Source organism: Anas acuta, chromosome 3 (assembly GCF_963932015.1).
Source record: "Anas acuta chromosome 3, bAnaAcu1.1, whole genome shotgun sequence".
NCBI classification, from domain to species: domain Eukaryota; kingdom Metazoa; phylum Chordata; class Aves; order Anseriformes; family Anatidae; genus Anas; species Anas acuta.
Window position 1 is genome coordinate 112,649,312 of NC_088981.1, and position 22,397 is coordinate 112,671,708.

Consider the following 22,397-nt stretch of genomic DNA (forward strand, 5'->3'; position numbering starts at 1 on the left):
CCTTTTTGCTCAACCCGCTGCTACTCCTGAGATTCTGAACAAATTGAAACGGTCAACCTACAAACACTTGTAGGGTACCAAGGTGGGAAGACAATCGAAATGGATTAATCAAGAACAAATAGATGTCATATTAACCCAGATGATTAACTTGAAAGAAATAAAAATGGCTTTGTCAATAAAGACGAAGCATCAGAATCAATGCAACTTGGCTCCAGAAAAAAATGTCAATGCTGCCAACCTATTCGCCATGGGAACTTGCAAACTCAGAATAGAGAATAAGTATCACACTACGGAGGAAGTGTTGCAAACTGTAATTCATATCGATGACAAAACGTAAGATATTTTTAAGAGTCCCACAGGGAGATCCTGTGCCCATTTTTGTTTAGGTTAATATATTCAGCATCAATGAGAGAACAGGAACAGTATTTATTGGAATACCTATAGGAATTTACTATGACATCAAGCTGGAAGGCTCTCAAATGTTTGAGGAGAAAAGGATCAGTTAAAGAAAGTCTGAAACTAGCAGTATAAAATTAATCAGACAAGAGTAAAAATGCAGAGAATCAACTGTTTATTGTAAGGTGAATAACCTGAAGAAAGGAAACATGGAAGAAAATCTGTCAATTAAGAAGGCTCACAAACTAAGCGGACAGGTGTTCAAGTCATTCTTACAGACACTATCAGGACTGACATATAGCAAGAAGATGTAGGAGATAAAGACAAGATATACAGAATCTAAGAGATCAATTAGAAAACTTTTTACCTGATCAAAAATAAGGAGTTAATAACAGTTTTAGAAGCCATGATCTATGTGAAAAGGTTAAAGCAGCATTTCAAACGTGTATGTCCTTCGCATCCCACATATTTTCACATTATATCCACGGTCACTAGCACTACTCGTCCACACTAGTCCTACTTCTTCCTTGTGCAAGGCCTTGTGCAACAAGAGGAGTCAGGTATCACAGTCATCATTGCATTAGAGGAACAGGTTAAGAACTATAAGCATAAAAAAAGCCCTGTGAAAATTGTCCAACACTCCCCTTCACTACAGTTTGTACCAGGTGAGACAGTTTGCTGTCCTACCTCAGTGACCAGAGAAAGTAGTTCCCTCCCAGTCCCAAACATCTTTTATCAGTGATTATTTTACTTGTTAGTCATTGAACACATGTAAAGGCTTTTGCATATAATTAATTTTCCAGAGGAAAAGGTAGGATGAAAACTTTGCAGTAACTCAGCTACTCCTGAAGGATGTGTTCAGATGCCCACCTTTATTCTGCAATTAGTTATTACTCCTGAACAAAAGGGGAAAGAACAACTTCCTATTTAATAAGGGTAAAAGCATATATACTCAAGAGTATGACAGAGTATGTAAGTTGGTATAAGCTCACATCCTCATTTATCTATAGGAAATCTGCATGCCCAAATTCAAGCAGAATATGACTTAAAAAAAAAAACTCACTAGGCTTGACAACATTTGAGTGAAAGATTTTATTTATAAATAGGCCTTACTTAGTGAAACACTTAAGTACACACACAACTACTTTTATGACAGTCCCAGCAAAGTCGATACTAATATCCATCTCAAAATTTCAAATCATCCCGATAACCCATGTAAAGTATATGTTTAAAAAAAAAAACTCGTATCCATATCCTACTACAGAGTTTGATAAGTGATGCCCAACTCATTTTTGATTTGTAATTGCAACAAGGAAGTCAAACTATGAGGATAGGAATCAGCTCCACAAGATGGTTTTTCCTGTTGAGAGTGAAATTCAGATTTGTTCAAGATAACTTCAGGCAAGTCTTAAAGCATCTGAATGTTGACTCAGCAAAGAAAAAAAAAATCATGCTAATCATAATATATGCATGCTAATCATAATATATAATAAACAGTGGATTTTTTTTTCTTTTTTTTTTTTTGTATATTCTTAAATATTACTAAAAGGAGCTCAGACAAATTAACTGGCTGGCTCCAGCTGCTTCATACTGCTTCAGTAGCAAATAGCAGCTAAATATGCAGCAGCAAATGTGCCTTGAATAGGGAGTTAAGCTGCCAGTTTTATTTTTATTTTTTAACAGTCTGATGGCACAAGTGGCTAGGGAACTCAGCTGACAGACTTCACTACAGAGCAGTGCTGGTTTGGTTCAGATACATTTTAGAACCCCCTCCTGGAAAAACATACCTAATCAAAATGCTGTGTTTCTTTTTTTGGTAAAGGATTATCCCTTGTTAATTTGAACAAAGCAGTAGAGTTTTCTGGAAACTGACATCTTTGCAAACAAATTTTTCAACTCAAAGACAGTCTGAAGTGTCCAAGCCCACCCACTTTGACTTACAAGTCAAGCTGAATACTTAAGATAGAGGACCTGAGAAAGACTTGAGAGATGTGACTAATACTTAATTCAAGACTGATGACAAAAAAAAAAAAAAGGTTAAGAAGATATAAAGACAATTATACAGATCTCTCTGCCAGTAGTCTCAAAAGATAAGAAAGGAAATATATTGACGAGGTGAAAAGGAAGACTGCATCAAGTCACTCATCATCACCTCTTTGAAAAAAATACCTGGCCTTTTCATTAAAGATCACTTAACAAAAGCTGTTGTATAAATTATAAGCAAACATATCAAGAAGGCTTCATTAATCAAATTGAAATTGTAACTACTTCACTATATGTACAATCGCCAACTGCAGAGTTTTAATAGTCTTTCCTTCAGTCCAAAACATCATTTCCCTCCTCCAAGTTTAAAACTCCCCACAATAGATTTTTCACCAGCTTTGGCTGTAGTATATAGGCTGTTTTTTTAAAGTCTCAATTGCATAAAAGATAGCTATGCTTCTGTGATCAGCAGTAAAACATTCTTTAGTAGGTGAAAACAGAGATATAGGGAAAGATACAAGCCTTTCACCTACCACAAAAATAAACTCAGTGATACCTCTGTAAAGTAGCAGCAACTGTTCTTCATGCTTTCACTACCCCACATTTGAAGAAGAAAAAAAAAAACCAACAAAACACAATCAAAGTAGCCATAGCAATGACAGCTATCATCAGCTGGAGGGGATGCTAGCCTTTCAGAAGAGTGGATATGAATTGTTATTGGTACCAGCAACCAACACTTGTCTGTAACAGTAGATGGAAACACTTGGCATGCAGGGAAAACCATGATGCAAGCTAATAAGTAGCAAAGAATGACACAAAAAGAAAAAAAAAATAAATCTAATTCCTGTTTTATTTCTACTCAGTCAGACAACTATCTTCACTTAAGTGTGAATGAAGGAAATAGTGTTGCCAAAAAAAAAAGTCAGACATCCTTAGAGATATTAAATGCATTTCATAGCATCAGCTGTCGGAATAAACAAAGCTTTATTGAAATTGCTAAGGAGAAGACAAAAGTATTAGTTAAAACTTTAAATGGTCTGCAGAAGTTTCTGCCTAAGGCCTCAATTTTCAATTGAGAAAATAGTGTTATGACTTGCCTGTTTCAAAAAGATCATAATGATTAATCAAATAATATCTTTCCCTCAAAAGCTACGTTGCCATATAGAGAACTCTTTTAAGAAAGAAATGAAATGCTCAGCATAAAGTTCTTAAATACACATTTGAATAAGCAATTTTAAAGATTCAGTCGATTTCTCTAGATTAATCTAAACATTTAACAAAAATAGCTGGTGGTTTGGACTTTTGATTTTTATCTGTCTTAAGAATTCAAAGATAAATATTGCCATCCTAATCCCAGTTCCAGAAATATACATGACTTTGATTATTCAAAAGCTGCCCATTTTTCAGAAATAGTTCTGTAATTCATTAGAAAGAGAGATGAAACGCTGGTGCTTTTTTTCCATAAGTTGATCACACACATCTGGTTCATTCTTCTGAAGCATAAAAGGACCTGACAGACAATGAGATGTCACGTCAAAGGCAGCGCTGGTCACTATAACGAGAGCAGTACGTCTGTACAGGGGTCCTGCCTGGGCAGGTGGCGTGGAAAATCCTGCCAGTGCACACTCAAAGGCATAGTTTGTTTTAATGCACTTCTTTCCAAAGAAGGTCTCATTCTTGAAAGTATAAGATTGGCATTTAATAGAGAAACAGAGCAGAAGGAAGCTTGCCAACTAGCTACAGAGCCTTCCAATTGAAAGTCACCAGATACGCATCTAGCCTGGTTGTGCAGCATGGATTAAAGCTGGTTCAGTTTACTTGATTTTTCAGCATCCCCTACACAGGGCTACTTACTGGCCATTTCAGTTCAGAAAGCACAAACAGACCTAGAAGCACACAGAATGATCAACATTTATAAACCTACAGTTTTTAAAAGGTAGTTTACATACAGATAGATTTAATTACACAATTTGCATTACACATTCGATTTGCATTTCAGAGTTGCACAAGCTTTGATTTCCACGACTGATCTGTCTGCTGTAAAAAGCAAAACTGGAATTGTTGGGGCATCAGCAGAAGCTTAGGAAGTCTAACAGCTGTAGCATTTTTCTGCATTAAACACAAAAGACTACTCTGATCATCTTCAGAGTCCGCATTCCCTCTTTGCAGATGATATAGTGAAAAATGGTTTCACTGGCATCAAAGCTTATATTAGCAAGCAAAGTCCTGTGCAGTTCTATGGTTCTCAAAGCTATGCAACCTTTAAAAAGACAACATGTTAGTCTTATTCAGCCCCTAATATCAGCATCATGCTATGAATAGATGTTTACTCTTCTCTCAAGTCTGTATACACACACACAAATATGCATACATTTAAATATATATACATGCATATATTTTTGTATACTACCCAGTATACCACAGTGAAGTCCTCATTATTAAGATTGCAAATCAAAAAACAGCAATGCAGGCTGCCAAATAACTCATTATTGACTACACCTCCTTACTTAACTATTAGATGAAATGTACTTGTGGAAAAGAGATCTGCCTGTCACAAACCTGCCACCAACCAGTTAGACATTCAGTTTAAAGCTACCAAGAGCTGCAAAACATTGACTTCTTTAGGTAGCTTTTTTGAGGAGCAGGAGGTTCAAGAAAATGCATTCAAACAAATCAATCTCTTCCTGCATGCTCACATTTTGATTCCCATGATATTTCCTAGATAGCTAGGCAAACAGATTAAAATTAACTTGAGGTCAACAAAATGTTACAGATACATACATGCAAACAAAGAAGCAGACAGTATTTATTTTAATAAAAATAACACATTTTTTTAGTAAGAGAGAGGAATGGAGGGATATTTTTCCATCTTTTCCAAATAACTGATACAGTCTCAAAGTTGGCTCAAACTTTTTAAAGCTTTTTGAAAAACGTTTTTTAAAAAATCATAATAAATTTCAGCACTATAGCAGTAATGCAAAATACACTTCAGGTTTAAGAGTTACAACACAGTGTTACCAGTAACACAATGTTACCAGTATGTTTTGTCATAACTGGTCAGTGAAACAGTAATTTCCAATACTTTCTGCATAAGTTTCCCCAAAACTACAGGCAGATAACAGAGTGTTTGGGGTCTGGGGAGAGTTTGTTAACTTTATTTATTTCTTTTTCCCCGGGAAATATGCAGAATTACTTTGTTTATATTTTAAAATATAGATCTCCACTAGCTTTGCAGTCTAGCAGAAAAAGCAGCCATAGTGGCTTATTAAACCACATTGATACATACCTTCCATAAGGACTATATATTTTGTGCTTTTAACTGGGCTACTGAAAGGGACTTTCCACAAAATTAAAAATTCTTTCGTAACTTTAGATGCTGTTTAATATTAAGGTCTAGTGTTCATTTAGAAGTTTTTTTCCGGAGTAGTTACACTAGCTTAGATACACTGGAAATAAAGCAGTTTTCTACTGCAGGTCACAGAAGTTAAACAAAGCAGGCTATAAAATAAATACACAGTTTCCTCATATAGTTGTGGAGCAATCCGATATACAGTCTGAGTAGGTAGGCTGGACCCGATGACCTCCAGACATCCCTTCCAAACTCACTTTTTGCACGACTCCGTTCTATAGTCTTATTATTTAACTGGTGCAGAATCTGTTGATAATGAGTGTGTATGTGCACACGTGTGTGTACCCATTTAAACAGAAACCCAAGTTGTATGATCACATAAAAAAAGCATAGACCTATCCCTCAGGTTCTTGATTTCCTATGAAAAACTCAGAGTAAAAAGCTAAACAACTAAGAACTGTGAGTATGGTTGAGAGGAGAGCTACCTTATTTGTGGAATGCCAGGAACCTTTCCTAATGCTAAAGTGTTAATTTTTTTAATAAGAGAGTATAGTTTATCATGAAATTCATTATTTGCCATCTCCCCCAGTTTTAAAATGGCCAGATGTATTAATACTTGGCAGAACTCAACTGTATTCCTGTAAGGCTTTTATATCACTGTGTACATATCAAATGTCTGTGTTATCTTGCTGTACTTCACCAAAAGCACAAACAGGATTTAGGCTTGGACTAGATATGCTGAAGGCTTTAGACAAAGAGCTGAACATTGAGTGATTCATAGTGAAGTATCACTATATAGTTTCAAAATGGATAGTCATGCTTTATTTCAGGACCAAAAACACACTCCTTCAAGATATTTTATCCAAATGACTCTGAATCATAGTTAAAGGAGAACAACAAGCCATCTGCTAGTGATACAACACTGGTTCAAAAATTAAATGAGTGTTTAACACATTGTCCTTTCCAGGGTCACAACACAGCCTACTGAGTTTCTATAGTATTGCATCTTCATTTTCCAGGCGTAAGACTGTGTCATGGCTGTTGCCTTTTTAAGTAAGAAAAAGACCCACACATAAGCAAAGCAGAGCTTCTTCAGAAATACTCACTGAGTCTAGAAATGGAGGATGATTCAAAACCACAACTACTCAATTTTCTAAAGGTTGTACAAATCATGTTAGGGGAAAGGGGAGAAAAACAATCTGAGCTAAAAATAAGTAACAAAGAAACATTATCGTTCAGACAAGGGTACATTAGGTCAGAAGCTGCTGTTTTTTAACAGCATAAAGTGCTTACAGCTTTCTGTTCGAAAACCCAAGTAGAAACACAAAGCCACCATCATCAAATGAGAAGAGCAAGTAACTTGTTTGCTCAGCATTTTATGTATGAAAAAAAAAAAAAAAGAGCTTTAAGCATAAACTACGTGTTTGGGGCAGTGGATTATTTTAAAGTCAAAAAAGCACGTCATTGCTAACATATTAAGAAACTGCCAATACTATTTTGTAGAATAAACCTAACACTTGCCATTAGACTATTCTTGTACGTGTCCTGTCTCCACCCTCCTCCCACTCCGCCGTTAGTCTTACTGATGTTTCTACCATCCAATTATATCACAACTGCTAAATTATTATTTACCATTTCTAAAGCCAAGCTAAAAGAAACAGTATCAGTTATTCAGCAAATCTAGCACATTAGAAATAACGAACAGCAACATTTAATATGCAGTATATTATATATTAATTTTATATATTATATATAACAAAGTCAATTAGAAGAGTAAGCAGAGGGAGTCATCCAATGGAAATTAAAGGTATGATAAAGCCATTTGGAGACTTGTATTAAAAAAAGTGATGATGTTAAACTCTCACTCTTTAGCTCTTTTATTGCAAGTCCCAGAGCCTGTGTGGGATTTGAGGATAAACTAATCACCTTACAGACCAATTTAGGGAGAACGTCATAATCTAAATTACTATGTTGCAATCGCAATGACAGAGAAAAACACAAACACCTTGCTCTAACCACTAAGGGATATCTTGTAGCTCCGAAGAGGCAGTTCCGTACCAGGGGTGGCAGACATCAGCACCAGACAAGCAAAAGCTGGGAAGGATTATAGAGCCTTTGTGCCTCAGAGGGAAAAATATAAATATAAATAAATAAATAAAAACAGAAATATTCCTCTCCAAAGCCATGGCAGACAGCTGAAGGAGCAGAAAGAGCACCTGGATGAGAAGAATATTGTGACTCAACTACTTAAGATACAGTGCAGTCTGCAGAGGCTCCTTCTGCTCCTTCTGACTCTGCTCCCACATATTCCAATTGTGAACTTCCAATTCCTTACCTGATACAACCATAAACAATTCTGCAGAGTGCAATGACATCAGCAGAACAAAAAAACACACACACAATAATTACAGCATCTATCCCACTACTGTTCTGTACAGCTAAATGATGTTCTACTACAGCGCTGCGTACTGACACGTACAATCTGTACTGTCAAATTAGATGCAACTAGAACAAATAAATTGTAATTACAAGTTATACAGCTGCAGTTTAAAGACTTCAGCAGTTAAGAAACGACTCACTCACCAGTTATGGTTATGGCTGTACTTAAACTCGATTTTCAGATTCATTCTGCTAGAACCAATGTATTACTTTTTTTTTTTTTTTTACACTTGAGAAAACAAGTAGAAAACACTGAACTCAATTAACATACTAGCTTATGATTTAATTGGTATTCAGTTACAATACCAACTGTATGTCTTCACTTCAGAAAGACAGTTCACTTCCAAATTTAAAAATCTTTCACTTTGCTATTAGAAGATATGTTAAAGTAACTTACCAAAATCCGAAACCAGAGAATTCCAGGAATCTCATTTCAAAAGCCTGGAATCGTGTATCTTAAAGTACTTCCATACCAAACAGAAAAATCCAAACATAGGACATACTTGAGAAGTTGTATGCAACTCAGAACAAATAACTAAGTAGAACCGTGCATGTTGTAACCTTCCTTAGAGGAACTCTTCCTGTGCTTATAAAAACAGGTTTCACAAATTAACTGCAAAACCTACATTAACATTGAACTTTCAAGAGAAAAATGCAGCGCTACTAGAGCAGAACTACTTGGGTTTTGTGCATCTCGTTATGCTAAACTTTGGCTAATTCTCTTCAGGGTAAAAACTGCTGTCCAGATTAAGCCCGTTAGCCTTTCCCCATAAAAACATCCTTCATGTGTTTCTTTTGCAAACATTCTGAATATGAGTGCAAATTTGAAATTAGTTACGGGAAATTTCCTTCAGCAGTTTGTGAAGAGACACAGCACTGCATTTTCTCCATGTAAGAGGCTGCTTGGGCACTGGACGTTAAGAAAGATCCTTTTGCCCCTTCATAAGCAAATACAAGATAATCAACAGAAAAAGGAGAAAGGCAAGAGATAGAGCGCATTTCAGACATGATGTTTGAGAGGTATCATTTAAGTGAATTCTGCTACTAAATGGTAAAATGTAACTTCAGTATTACTAAAGGGTCATCTAAAATAACTATACTTAAAAATGTTGTACGGAAACGTGGTACAGTTTTCCATTTTCAGCTTTTGAGTCTTTTAGCATCAGTTGTTTGAACCCTACCAGGCCTCCTCAACAAAATCATGTTGTGCTATTGGCTGTATACGGAAGAAACTCTGCCTTTTAAAGCTTAAAACTAAACTGATCACCTCAGCAGCAGGAAGATCTGCAGCAATTTCTCTAAGGAATGTCCTTCCTCTAATCTGCCCTACCTGTGAAAGAAAAACTTAGTTCTGCTCCTAGTTTTCTATCTCGTACCACTCTTGCCTGATGTATTTGATGAGGTAGACACAGGAAGAAAAACACTGTTGGGTAAATAAGTTCCAATCACATCTGTTGCCATTCCCTCTTTAGCAAAGGGTCAAAAAAAGTCTGCAGAGAGGGCTTTCAGCTCAGTAGGCTAAACTGGTTATTTTTGAACAATGCAATCTCAGCAAAATTCAGGGTTCAGATATGGTAAACAAGTACAGGACAGAATAGAGAAATTCTTTACAATCCCAAATTACAGTTTGGTTAACCAGAATGCTCCCAAAGCCAGGTCATTACTGCTGTTTTCTTCCACTATCATTCCAAATGAACTATCCAAAGTCAGATGATTTCACTGATCAACTTCAAAGCAAAGAGGGATAGGCACACGAACGACTGAAGTCATAAGGTTATAGTCATAAAAGGGTTCTGTGAACACTATCATATCTCATTACAGTAAGATAAAACAAATTATTATTAATATTCAACTCAAGCACATGTTTATTGGGTGTTGCATGCTGTATGGATCCTGCAACATTTTATTAAAAACAATCACATGGACTGTCTATTCAGCATAACTTCCTACTCACCATAATCATTTACTTGTTTCAAATAGAATCAGGGCCCGCATGCACTCCGCATTCCAAGAAACCTAAGATATATGAAAGGCAACACTCTAAAAACTTTCTTTCTCCCGGGGAAGAACTGAACCTGGCATGAGGGGAAACCTCCTGAGGAACCTGGCATGAGGGGAATGGCAGCTCTGGTGTTTATGCTTGCTCACAAGGGCCAGTCATCTTACACATTTGGGTGTTAAACAGAAAACAAAACAAAACAGGAAAAAAAAAAAAGAAAAACACGAAAAAAAGACTCACAAAGTAATCAAGGCCATTATCACAAAAAGAATTATAAAAAACAAAGTTTTGAAGACCAGGATAATAAATTAGATGTTTATCAAAAAACAAGTAGCAGCAGAAGCTAGAAATCAGATAGAGAATATTTTAAAAGTTTTCTTATTAATTCATAAAACAAAACACTTTAGGTAGAATATTCAACAGGGAGTTAAGTCTTGCAAACAGCATAAAATGCATATTTATTTTTATTTAATTAGCATGTAATCTTAATGAAGTATTTAATTATAATTATTCTGTATTTAATTATAATTATTCTGATACTTGGAGCTGGATAAATAAACAAAAACCTAGGTGGCAAAACACACCTGTATGCATCTTAGTCCTTTCATGTTATATACGGTATGCATTTCTTCAGCACTGAGAAACAAGTTCCTTGAACCTTCAAACTGACATGGAAATGCTATTTTAGCATACAAAAGCACTCGTTATTAACAACATTTGCATTTTTCTATTTGAAAATAAATTTAAGACCCAGTACTGGGACACACCAGTAAAATCTTCCCGGGCATTCAGTGCTGAACAAATTCTAATCCAACTCAAGTCAGCAGGAGTTATCTAAATACATTAGTGGGACAAAAGATTAGTTCAGGGATCGTGTTTTTGACCTCCTATATCAACACAGAGCATCCAGCTACTGCCTGTGGTGTGGTGTAACACAGTGTCACTACAGTGAGATTTGAGTTTTGGTTAGTTAAAACAATGCAACTTTTCCACAGCAGTGCCACAGATCTACAGAGTTAGAAGTTTTTACTTTTATTTTTAATTTTTATAAAAAGCACTTAGGCAACAGTGTTTTTCCTTGCTCTGGTAACTCTGAGCTGAACCAAATACGCAAAAAAATGTTTAAATTTACATTTTAAGCATAAAATACTGTGTGTTTTTTTTTGTTGGTGGTGGTGGTGTTTTTTTTGTTTGTTTTCATCACTGGATTTATAGGCAGTTATATGCACCTGAAAAATAAACTATTAAAAATGGAATTAAAGTTGTTCTAAATTCAAATGTAGTGCCTATCCATGGCCTTCTGTGCAGCTAACTAGCATCATCCTAAATATTTCTATAGCACGATGGTCTTCACACTATATACTGAAGCCAAAAGAACAACCAAAATAAATCTGTTCTCACATATTTGCATTTTGCCCTGCATTAAGGCCAATTTCTAACATAAACAAAGAGAAGAGTTAAACTTTACAGAAAATGTGTATCTGTATCTTCTCAAGCAAGACAATCTGCAGCCACACAGCCAGCTAACGAACAAGCCAACAGAGAGGTCTCAGTGACAGAATTCCTTGTTTAAATGCACCACGAGGTATGTTTACCCAAGAGCTAGTCCTGAAAAATAAATCCATTTGTAGTGGTATCCATAAAAATAGGCAGCTTTGACTAAACAGAGTAGTGAAAGTAGGGCCTTTTCTGTTACGGAAAGTAGTTTGTTTTTTGTTGTTGTTTTTTTTTTAATTTTTTGTTTTTGAAGGACCACATTTTCAACATTTCATTTAAACAAAAAAAAATCTGTTATAAAGAAAACATAAAATCATGTTACAGTTGACAAAAAAAGCTGTTTTTCAGACAAAATATGTGGTTGCAGATTGCATATAAAGTAGATAGGGGGAGGGACAACTTTGAGTCTGAAAATAAAATAACACAGAATTCACAAAAAAGGCATTATTTTCAACCGGCTTGCATTAATAAGGTAATACAGGCTACCACTACCAATGACACTGCATGTGGTGGCACTGAGAATGCTGCTACACAAACACACTCTTTGATAATGAAGTATAATGAAGCATAACTAACTAGCACTATGTAATTCCAAGATTTATCATCAAGTTTGAGCCAAATTCTGCAACTTTTTAGCTGATATATAAGTGTTGAAGCACACAAAACTGAACACTGGGGTCACCTACGGGATGAAGCTGTAGGATACAGTGAACTGAAATGTGTCAGATTAGTTTTCAATATATATTTGCCATTGTAAAATTCTTACTCACGTGATTTTTAAAATTATTCTGTTGGTAACAAACTAATCTTGAACATAGCCTATTCTCCCTTTGTTTAAAGAGTTTTCAAAAAAATAGACTGAATCAATAAAAACAACTTCTGAATGGACTTCAGATTACAATAATTAGTATTTTTTATTTTTGCAAACAGTTAAAATAGCTCTGATTTCAAGGCATGTTATTGACAGAAAGAAAAAAACCCTCCATCTGCAAATTGTTCTATACTAGTATTTAGAACTTCACGGTTTCTAGAAATTCTCTGTATAACCAGTGCTTATATTACAACACATGATTTCAACCGAATTACGAATTTTAGCTGCTACTGTGAAATCATCATGGTTGAGAACCTTCTGGGCAGAACTATAATTTAAGTGCAACTGACCTAAGGTTAGCAGTTAGTTTGGAAACAAGTTGTATATCAGCCAAATGAAACCACCTAAAACAAACCTCAGAAAAATACATGAAACCTGCTGAAACTTTTTTTTTTTTTTTTAAATTTTTAACACCTTACTGCTATAATTCTACAGTAACATAACCAGATAACTAAATACAAATAAATAATGTGGGAGTCAAAGAAAAATCTACAGGGCATTTTGTTCTTTTAAATTATGATTATGTAAAATAGCAAATAATTGCAAGGTCTTAACAATTAAAAGACAAACATACCCAGGTAAAAGGCACCTGTACATTGACATGCGTTCGTGCAGTCTGTGACAGTCTGGCACTAACTTTCTATTCCTCTAAAAGTAATCAGCATTTAAGTGCTATCCCCAGCTATACTTAATGCTATTCATGAGGGCACTAGACGTTAGACAGATTTTATTCTGAAAAACAAAGTCTTAATCGTCAATAGAAAAACCAGAACTGTTTTATTAGTGAGTGCATATATATATATATATAAACATATTATGAAAAACTGATTTATGCGTTTTAAGACAAAGTTTCTGCAGTATTTTGTGATTTCATTTCAAGACCCCTGTACATTTCCTCAAATGCATCAGAAATAATATTTGTGAGACTATCATAAAAACACAGTTCCCAGAAGGATTCAGTTCATTCTCTACTGCTTCGGTTAAAAAAAGTAAGCATAGCATATGTGATATACATAGCATGCATATAACCTCGTCACCTTAAAGGGGGTTACTCACAAGCTTAACATTACAGGTAAATTCAAGCCTTCTGGAGAATCAAAACTTTACTCAACATTTAGGTGCTGCGTGTTCCAAATTTACAAGATACCATGTTCAGACTGTGAGGCACTACTAAACACAGACTTACAGATTTCACTGCAGGGTTGTAACAGAATTGGATATTTTACATCGAAGATAGAATTTCTTTACATTTCTTCTGCCATTTAAGTCCTCGTGATCCAGCAGTCCATTTTCTAACATTAGCAACTACTAAATGCCATTCTTGCTTAGCACCCAGTGCCACTAACATGACTTATTTCTCACAAATTTATCTTTTCACATTTTTTGTAGAGAAAGGCAGGACAAACTGAAGGTACTCTTCGTATTACTCCATATGAATTGTGTGAAATAGGTGCTCCTCCTCAACCTCACAATGAAACCATGCAGCTACCACCTCTATTTTCTTTCCTTTAAGAAAGATGTCACCTTTTCTGCACTGTAATCCTCCAGCCTTCAGTATTTCCCAGGATCTTAGGATGACAGCATGGATTTATTATAAATCGCCTAAATGGGAGAATCTGTAACTTCCTAAATTATGTAGTTTATAAAAAATGTCAGCTTCTGTCAGAGCCTGGAAAGTTCTTTTAAAGTGGTAACTTCATTTTGCAGCGCAGGCCAAAAGAAACAGTTGTCATTTTTTTTCTCCACATGGTTCATCCCTGGCACTTTATCATTTCAAGACTCCCAATTCTTTTTCCCCAAGCAAACAATTAAAAAAATGCGATTTTCAACACGCTCGTTACATCCAGGGAATTTCTTCAGTTGCTACTATTTAAATGAAACTGTTTGTGTAAAGCGTTTCACGCACAGAAGAGCTGTTTGTATAGCTCTCGAAGTATAACTTCACCAGTTCTGAAGCAAAAAGGAAAATGTCTATTTCTTCCATTTATATGGCCAACAATAACTTCTACATTCTGACAGGATCGTGTGTATACTGGCGGGGAGGGTAGTTTCAAATACTTTATCAGGAAGTGCACAATTAAATAAAACGCAGGCTCCTCAGATACTGACCCAAAGAGATGCCAGCCTCCTTTGACTCCAAGCTTCCTAGCTCTTCTTTTGTTTTTAAGCCTAGTTAGAGCTATTTTCTCCACAAAGCACAACAGATGCATTTTGCAGTGTACATGACTATTATAGATGTGAACAATAACTGAACAGGATTCTTTTGAGGGAGAAAACCTACATTTTCTATCAGAAAAGGAACTCAGTACAGCAAATCACTGGGTTTGTAAGAAAGCACTCATCTCCTTTAGAAGCTATACACAGGAAATAGTTCATTATCTCATTTACATTATAGCAAAAAATACTCTAACAGAATGTGTCCCATGCTCCACCTACAACAGTCTAATAGTCTCTTAAGGAGATTTAAATGAAAATTAGTTACATCTTTTGCTTTTGACAGGGAACTCTTTGTAGAACCTGACTCTTTGGCATGTGACATGGAAGAAATTTACCATTTTTCTTACATAGTATCGTTATGTCCATAGCTGATCAAAACAAACAAAAATGCAAATTCACATATAGTCTGAAGTGACCTGAGACACCTTTTAATTCCTGACTGAACTCCTTCACAACTACAAAAGAAGTAAAAACAAGGAGAGTACCTAAAGTGATAGAGCAATACTAAAGATGTCAAGTATTTCCATTGTGTCAAAAAGCCAAATATAGTTTTTATCCAGGTAAATAATTATAACCTGTAGAGGCCTGAGATACTTTAACTTCTTTCTGGTTGAAGACAACTGTCAGGGAAAAATATTTACATATTTGTAAATATAAATACACAAATAAAGCTTTAACATTCATCCTATTCTTACATTCAGCTCTAACACCATGGAAACTGGAAGGGTGAGAGTAGAGCATTTAAGGTAAAACTACCTAAAAATTGACACATATACAATTAAGTACACATTCAACTATATTACCTGAAGTAAAATAATCAAAAGGACAATATCGTAAATAAATAATTAAATAATCATAAAAACCATCAGGATGCACCCATATTTTGTATACAGAAAAACTTCTCTACCTTTAAAATGTAGTTACTCACCTACAGGTCAGAAGATGAACATTATGACTATTTTTACTGAAATATAGCTTACGAAAAATAAATTAAAAAGTAAAATATGAAGCAACGTAGTATGATGAAGCTTTCAAATATTGAGTGTTTTCAATGACTTTGACGAAGTAAAGATCAGTAGCCCAAAATTAATTCCCTTTTAAATCCATCCTACTTTAACTCACCCTATCTTAAACAACATCCTGAACAGTCTTCCAGAGCTCAAACTTTAGTGAAAAGAGCCAATGATTACCACTATCTTTTGAGAACGTGGATTTATGTTTTGGTACTCCGGGGCTAGCTTTCTTTATTTCGTTTTCAACTTTGACAAATGAACATAGGGAAAAATCCTTTAAGATATTTTTGCAAGATTTCATAAAGCAAAGCTCCCTTTTATGTGCAGCTGACCTCAGCAATTGGCAAATGTGCATCCTCTCCCCCTCAATAAGTAACATTCATAATCATATATCTTGAAAAATGCACAATTTAGACACGAGCCACTACAGCCTAGTTTTCTATCTGAGTTTAGATATCTTTTAGCTCTAAGCTGAAATACTCTTTAAAGTTCCTGATAAATCAGGAGCACAAATCCACATGGAAGAAGCTCATTACTTTTCCCACCCCCCATCCCAACAGTACAGCATCTTGGATACACATAAAAAGGGGAAAAAATGGCAAGCCACATTTTTGATGAATATGTTGCTTTCCACCAAATGAAGATTTGCAGTCAGCCCAGTGAAATAGGTTACTAGCCAAGATAAAGACTTCTCCAGAAGGAACCCTTCTGATTATGCAAGTACCTTTGAGACTGACAAAGCCCACCTGTTCATATACCATCCAAAGTTTAGAAGTAAACTACAAAATCATGCAGCATAACAGCCTGGAAGTCTCATTAAGTACAACAACAAATGTTTTTTGGCTGATAGGAAGTAAAGTTGTTACAAAGATAAGTTATTTGCAACTGTTCCATATCTTAATTTCATGTGCAATATTATGATCTCGGCAGTCTACCTTTCTATGTTAGCACTGGAAGATGTTAACACAAGAAAAATTAAATAAGCAAAAGGACAACAGGAACAGCTTTCTTTGGTGAAGGACTGAGAAACATAGGTCTTAAATTATGTCTAAAGTAACATTAAAGATACATAGAATCAGCAAGACTTCTCTCTCCATTCAATACAGGGAGTGTTCTGTTATTTATCTAAGTCTTTGCTTTTTTAATCTTTGAATGTTTTCCAAATGAGAAATTAAATCCATTCAGAAAAAAAAGGTCCAGAAAAATCCATAAGTTTCATCACTAATACCCGCTCTCCCCTGCCTGTTATACACACATTCTAAGAGCTAGCTAGAAGAAGCATACAAAAGGCAGATATTACCAGGTATTTTGACTTATTACTTACATCATACTTTGCAATTCAGGTGTAAAGCTTGTCGATTTTCCTGTCCCTCTTCCAGTGCTCGAAGAGGCGACCGCTGACATCGGGCTAGCCACCGTGCTGCTCATCTGAGTAAACAAAAGAAACACAAAACTTATAAATATATTTTAAAAGAGAACATACGGAAGAACAGTAACAACTACGTATCCCTTCATAAAAGTGTATGTGCCTTAAAAATTCCAGGCCTACTTCTGTGTTTCATATAGAACTTCACAATGCCTTCCATGCAGCAATGACATTAAAGCTATTAAGAAAGCCAACTGAAAAAGCACATTTTTCATTTTAGTGACTGAACACGTAAGAGAAACTTGTAAGAACTGTAGAAGTTCACCTCAATGGCTGCTATGTATGTTCCACACTAGATATTCAAAAGGGAAGACAAACTATTCAGGGTGGACTTGAACATAAATGTTCTGCATGCAAAAAGATGCCTGAGACACCATAAGAGAGAGTAGATGCTTACTGTAACCTCAGGAAAAATTGGAAGTGTGTGCTATTTTTAAACATATTTTCTCAGGAACCCATTTAGAGGTACCCTAAAAGCACCGAAGAAAATTATTAGACTAAAATTACTGTTATTTTGGAATATATGATATTCATTGCCGCTAATGTCTTGCTACCCAAAACATTCTCTTCTATTCCTGTGCTGTTGCAGGCAGTGGTAAATCAGTCTGTGCTGCTTCCACTGAGACCAAGAAGAATTAAACAGAGTATTAGAAAAAGCCAGGTAAAATTTGATGAGCGCTATTATCACAAGTTCCTTTCTGAAACACACCTAACACTACAAGTTAGTAGTGCTAAACCATTCCCCTAAACACCACGTCCAGACATCTTTTGAATTCCTCCAGGGATGGGGACTCTGCCACTTCTGTGAGCAGCTCGTTCCAATGCCTGACCACCTTCTCCATGGATAAATTCTTCCTGATATCCAATCTAAGCCTTGCCAGCACAATCTGAGGCCATTTCCTTGCATCCTATCACTTGTCTCCTAAGAGACCAACACCCTCCTTGCTGCAGCCTCCATTCAGGTAGTTGCAGAGAGCAATAAGGTCTCCCCTCTTCTCCAGACTAAACAACCCCAGTTCCCTCAACCTCTCTTCATCAGCAGGACTACAAAACCAGCCTTACGTCTTTAAAACAGAAATGCACTGTAAAAGGAAAGGGTGGTACCTGCACATCTTCATGATACCTCCAGAACTAGAGGTATAACTTTATGCAAAATATTTTATAGCTTTGCCATGCATTATAAAGAAGAAAAAAAAAAAAAAACAATTCAGGGACAGTTCTCCTCTTATTCTACGAAGTAAAACTAACACACATACATTTTCCTTTTTAATAAAATGTTGAGTGCCTTTAAGCAAATTCATTTTATAATATATCTTAAATTACTACAAGTTTGGGAAATCGAAGCTTATTTATGGAAAATTCCATAGCCATAGAATAGGGAGTTTCATTTTTCCCCTTCAAGGTTTTTTTTTTTTTTTTAAGCACAGAACTGCACACACTAAGCAATAATTCTCACAAACAGAACACATTTCCACTATTTTTTACCTCTTCTAACCAGTTTGCTGCACACTAGTATCATCTCAGTTGTACTGATCATTCCTTGTACTATTAGTAGTAGCACTGATAATGAAAAGCAGATGCTAACTTGTTTTGCCATAAGATTTTACCTTTTCTCACTTTAAATGTTAAAGTTAAGATGGATTTCTTTTTCTAAAAATATAACCTAGAACGGTTATATTAAATGCCATTAAAAACATTGTGATCAATCACAAATATTAGGCTCTGGTTTACAAAAACTTTAACACTACATAAGGAGTGCAAGACACATTCAAAAAGGAACAACAAAACTAGGATTTTCATAGGCTGAGGATATAATAGCTTATGGATGGACAACAAATATAATAAGAAGTTTATGCATTTACATATAAGTTTACATTTTTATTAGTGCTTTCAAGTAGATTTTAAACAGACTTCTGTTTATCTTCAAGCAGATTCTAATTTAGGTCCCCATCCTGCAAGCACTTATGCACATGTGTAACTTTAATCACATGCTTACTCCCACTGCAGTCTGATTTTAATCAGAAGAGCAGTTACACCAGGCTTCAGTGCTGGCAGAATCCTGCCATAGGCAGCAGTCACCAAAGAGCCGTAGAAACTCAACTGTCAAACGAGTGAATTACACCAAAAAATGGAAAAAATGCCTCTCTAACGTGAAGGAAGCTGACTGTTTCTAGGAAAGCTCTGTGTACACACAGAGGGGAATAAAGAGGAAGCTGCACTGATACTCACAGCCTAAAAAATTTGGAAATATATCTGCATTTTACTGTTTGTTATTTCATTTAGACACACTGTGATACATTTAGTAGCTATACATTTATATTCAATACCACAGTACCAGTATTTCCTCAATAAAAATTAATGCAGTCAATCTCGTGGGACTATGCATTATTTTAAAGTTTCATTGAAAACCATGGAAACTCTTACTCAAACATTGGACAACAAAATTGTTCTGCCCACCAAACTCCCATAACACACCCATTTTCCATTTGATTTCATCTGTATTAATTGCAAGCATCAGTACACCCATTGCCTTCTACGTATATGACCAAACCTGTAATCATCTGCAGAATGAAGACTATTAGTTTATTTTGTGATTATTTGGTTTTATCACTTGGCAAATCGTGTTTCATTACACAAACAAGATCCAAAGCATGTATCATGTTTCTACAACTGGTCCTTTTAGTCTTTGCCAATGAGCTCTCACCATGGGCAACAGCGAGTCTTGTAATATTTGGTATTTTACCCAGACCCCAGAGAGAGCAATCAGGTGAACATCTCTGTTAATATTCCCAAAAATGGCTTTAGAAAAAATCCTGAAATATACCACTTGTATGTTCCTTAAAGTTTCAAAACTGAGTGATGAAAAAAAAAATCCCTACCCCCTGTATAAGTTTGAATGATTTTTTTTTTTTCAACTATCAAGATCATTTAAAGCACATGGCTATTTTCTTTGAACATTGAGTACAGACATTTTGTTTTATCCGTGGAGTCTCTTCTGCTAATTTAACGAGGCATCCATACAGAACTTCCCCCCAAAACGTGGGGCAATTCCACAATTGCCACCTCAGCATAACACTTGTGATTCACAGCTGTCCTGTTTTGGAGTAAATACTTTTTAAGGTGCTTCCAATGGACTAGAACAGTCTCCTTCAAAAAACTGAGGGGCTGTACATCTGTACAAGTATCAGTATGTTTAGGAGCTGAAAGCTTATCAGCTACTGCTTCCCTGCGAGCTCTGGTCTTCCTTCTGCAACCAAATGATTTAACTTTCAAATCAAGCAGGTGTACAGCATTTTCTTGACATAAAACCAACAGCTTGTCAGGCTTCGTCAGACCCTTCACAATAATTACTTCCACAGCCCATGTTTTGTTTGATGGTTTAGATAATTAACTTCTTTACACATCAAAGTCCCATCATCCGTATGTTCTATTTCCTTTCTTCCGGACATTAAAAAAAAAAAATCATTCAAAAGCAGAAGCACTCTCAAATCAATTTTCTTCAATAAGTACAGCTAACATGGAACTGAAAAGCCTACTGTAATCTTCAGTGGGTCAATATACTGTATTTATTTTAGCCCCAAACTGAAATGCAGCTGTTTGCCATATTCTACAAAACGAATTCAGATGTTCAGATTAGGTCACAGATTATTTCAACATGCCGTATTTTAATCATGAACTCTAGCAAAGAGAAGATAACTTCTGATTAACGCTAGCTGGAACTACCAATTACGAGGTCTTATCCAGACAGCTCCAGCTTTTACAAATTCTTTTCCCATAATCAGAATCTTGCAGTAGTATGTGTAATAAAAATACATAATCTTTAATATAAATACACATTTTAAAGCATCTAGTGTAACCTTGATATCTGTCACATAAAGCAGTCACAATAGAAAATAGCACTTGTTCCATATAAATCAGCAGAAGAAAAGAAATCTTGGCTGGGGGAAACCAATTCTAAAATGTTTCTTGACAAATGTAGACCCATCCTTTTCACCGAGTTAAAACGGACAGGCAGACTTGCACTTCAGAGCCATCCTTTATAGGATCCAACTGAAGTTCCCAAGCAACACTAACTCACGCTTAAAGTTGTTCAATCAATAAGCCACACGTACAACCCATGCATTTATTCAAGATCTAGTTGAGAGATCAAGTTCCAGTGCTCCTGAAACTGGGATTTAATACACAGGCTAGACTTGTACAGCACCAATCTCCAAGCTGCTCAATTTCATTTGGAAAATACATAAGCAGCCTTGGGGAGAAGGGGAAAAAAAAAAAAAAAAGAAAAAAAAAGATACTGTCCACACCTCCATCTTCTATTCTGAAATACTTCTCAAATACTTCCACCAGCCACCACGGCCAAGTTGCCGCGTGAGGATCTCAGGGCTGCCAGCCCTCCAATATATCTGCTCAAGAATTGATCAAAACGTAATCAGGAAGAGCAAACTTGTATCTCTGCAGCTTTCACTTTGAACAAAAGAAAAATGAGCATCTTAGCTGGGTCAGTTTAAAACAAAAGTGTTTCTCAGAGGAGGGAAATTCGAATCTGAAAGGCCTAACAAAGTTTTGAGTAAAACGCAATCCATATATAATTAAATAGTGTATAATAACTCAATAATGTATAAAATCACTGGCTATATTTGTTTTCAGTCCCCCAAAGTGTTTGCAAATCAAGTCACGTAGCTAACTTATCTATATTTCCATGAGATTTTGTAAATTTTCTTATGTCTGTGACAGTGTAAAGCATGGTACTGCTGAAAAAACACAGTGATCCTGCACAAATTCTTACAGTAAATACATTACTGTAGATTTTACGATGACTTAATTCAAACATGCATCCATTGTGGATACTGCACCAGTCATCTTTTCTTGTCTTTCATAAATACATTTTGCACATAACCCAAACCATGCAGAAATGTAAAGACTGACAGATTTTCATCTATAGGAATCCAAGCAAAACAGGTAAGAAATAAATACCAAGACGACAATGAGTTAACACAAAATTAAAATGAACAGTTGTGTTTTCACACCCCCTACTTCAGAGCAATTAGGTTAGCTAGACTATTACCACCAAGGATTTTACTGCATACACAAGCTCACCAGCACACAAGAGAGCAGAAGATACAGCCTTCTAGGACTGGAGATGTGAGAACTTAATTAACTACAGGAAATCAGATTTTTGTTAGTGCATTTCTTAAATAAATAAATAA

At 35.7% G+C, this 22,397-nt stretch overlaps 2 protein-coding genes across 6 annotated transcripts in view; one reads left to right on the forward strand and one right to left on the reverse strand.

Annotated features, from left to right (window-relative positions):
* SUPT3H (SPT3 homolog, SAGA and STAGA complex component) overlaps positions 1 to 22,397 on the reverse strand; it is a 279,570-nt gene that overhangs the window by 251,192 nt on the left and 5,981 nt on the right. For both annotated transcript variants that reach the window (XM_068678801.1, XM_068678800.1), the window contains exon 2: positions 17,089 to 17,192. In XM_068678801.1, coding sequence (XP_068534902.1) covers positions 17,089 to 17,192 — 104 coding nt within the window. The remainder of the gene's footprint in view (positions 1 to 17,088; positions 17,193 to 22,397) is intronic.
* The window catches only part of RUNX2 (RUNX family transcription factor 2), a 217,794-nt gene that overhangs the window by 14,837 nt on the left and 180,560 nt on the right, over positions 1 to 22,397 (forward strand). The gene's annotated exons all lie outside the window — the stretch shown is intronic.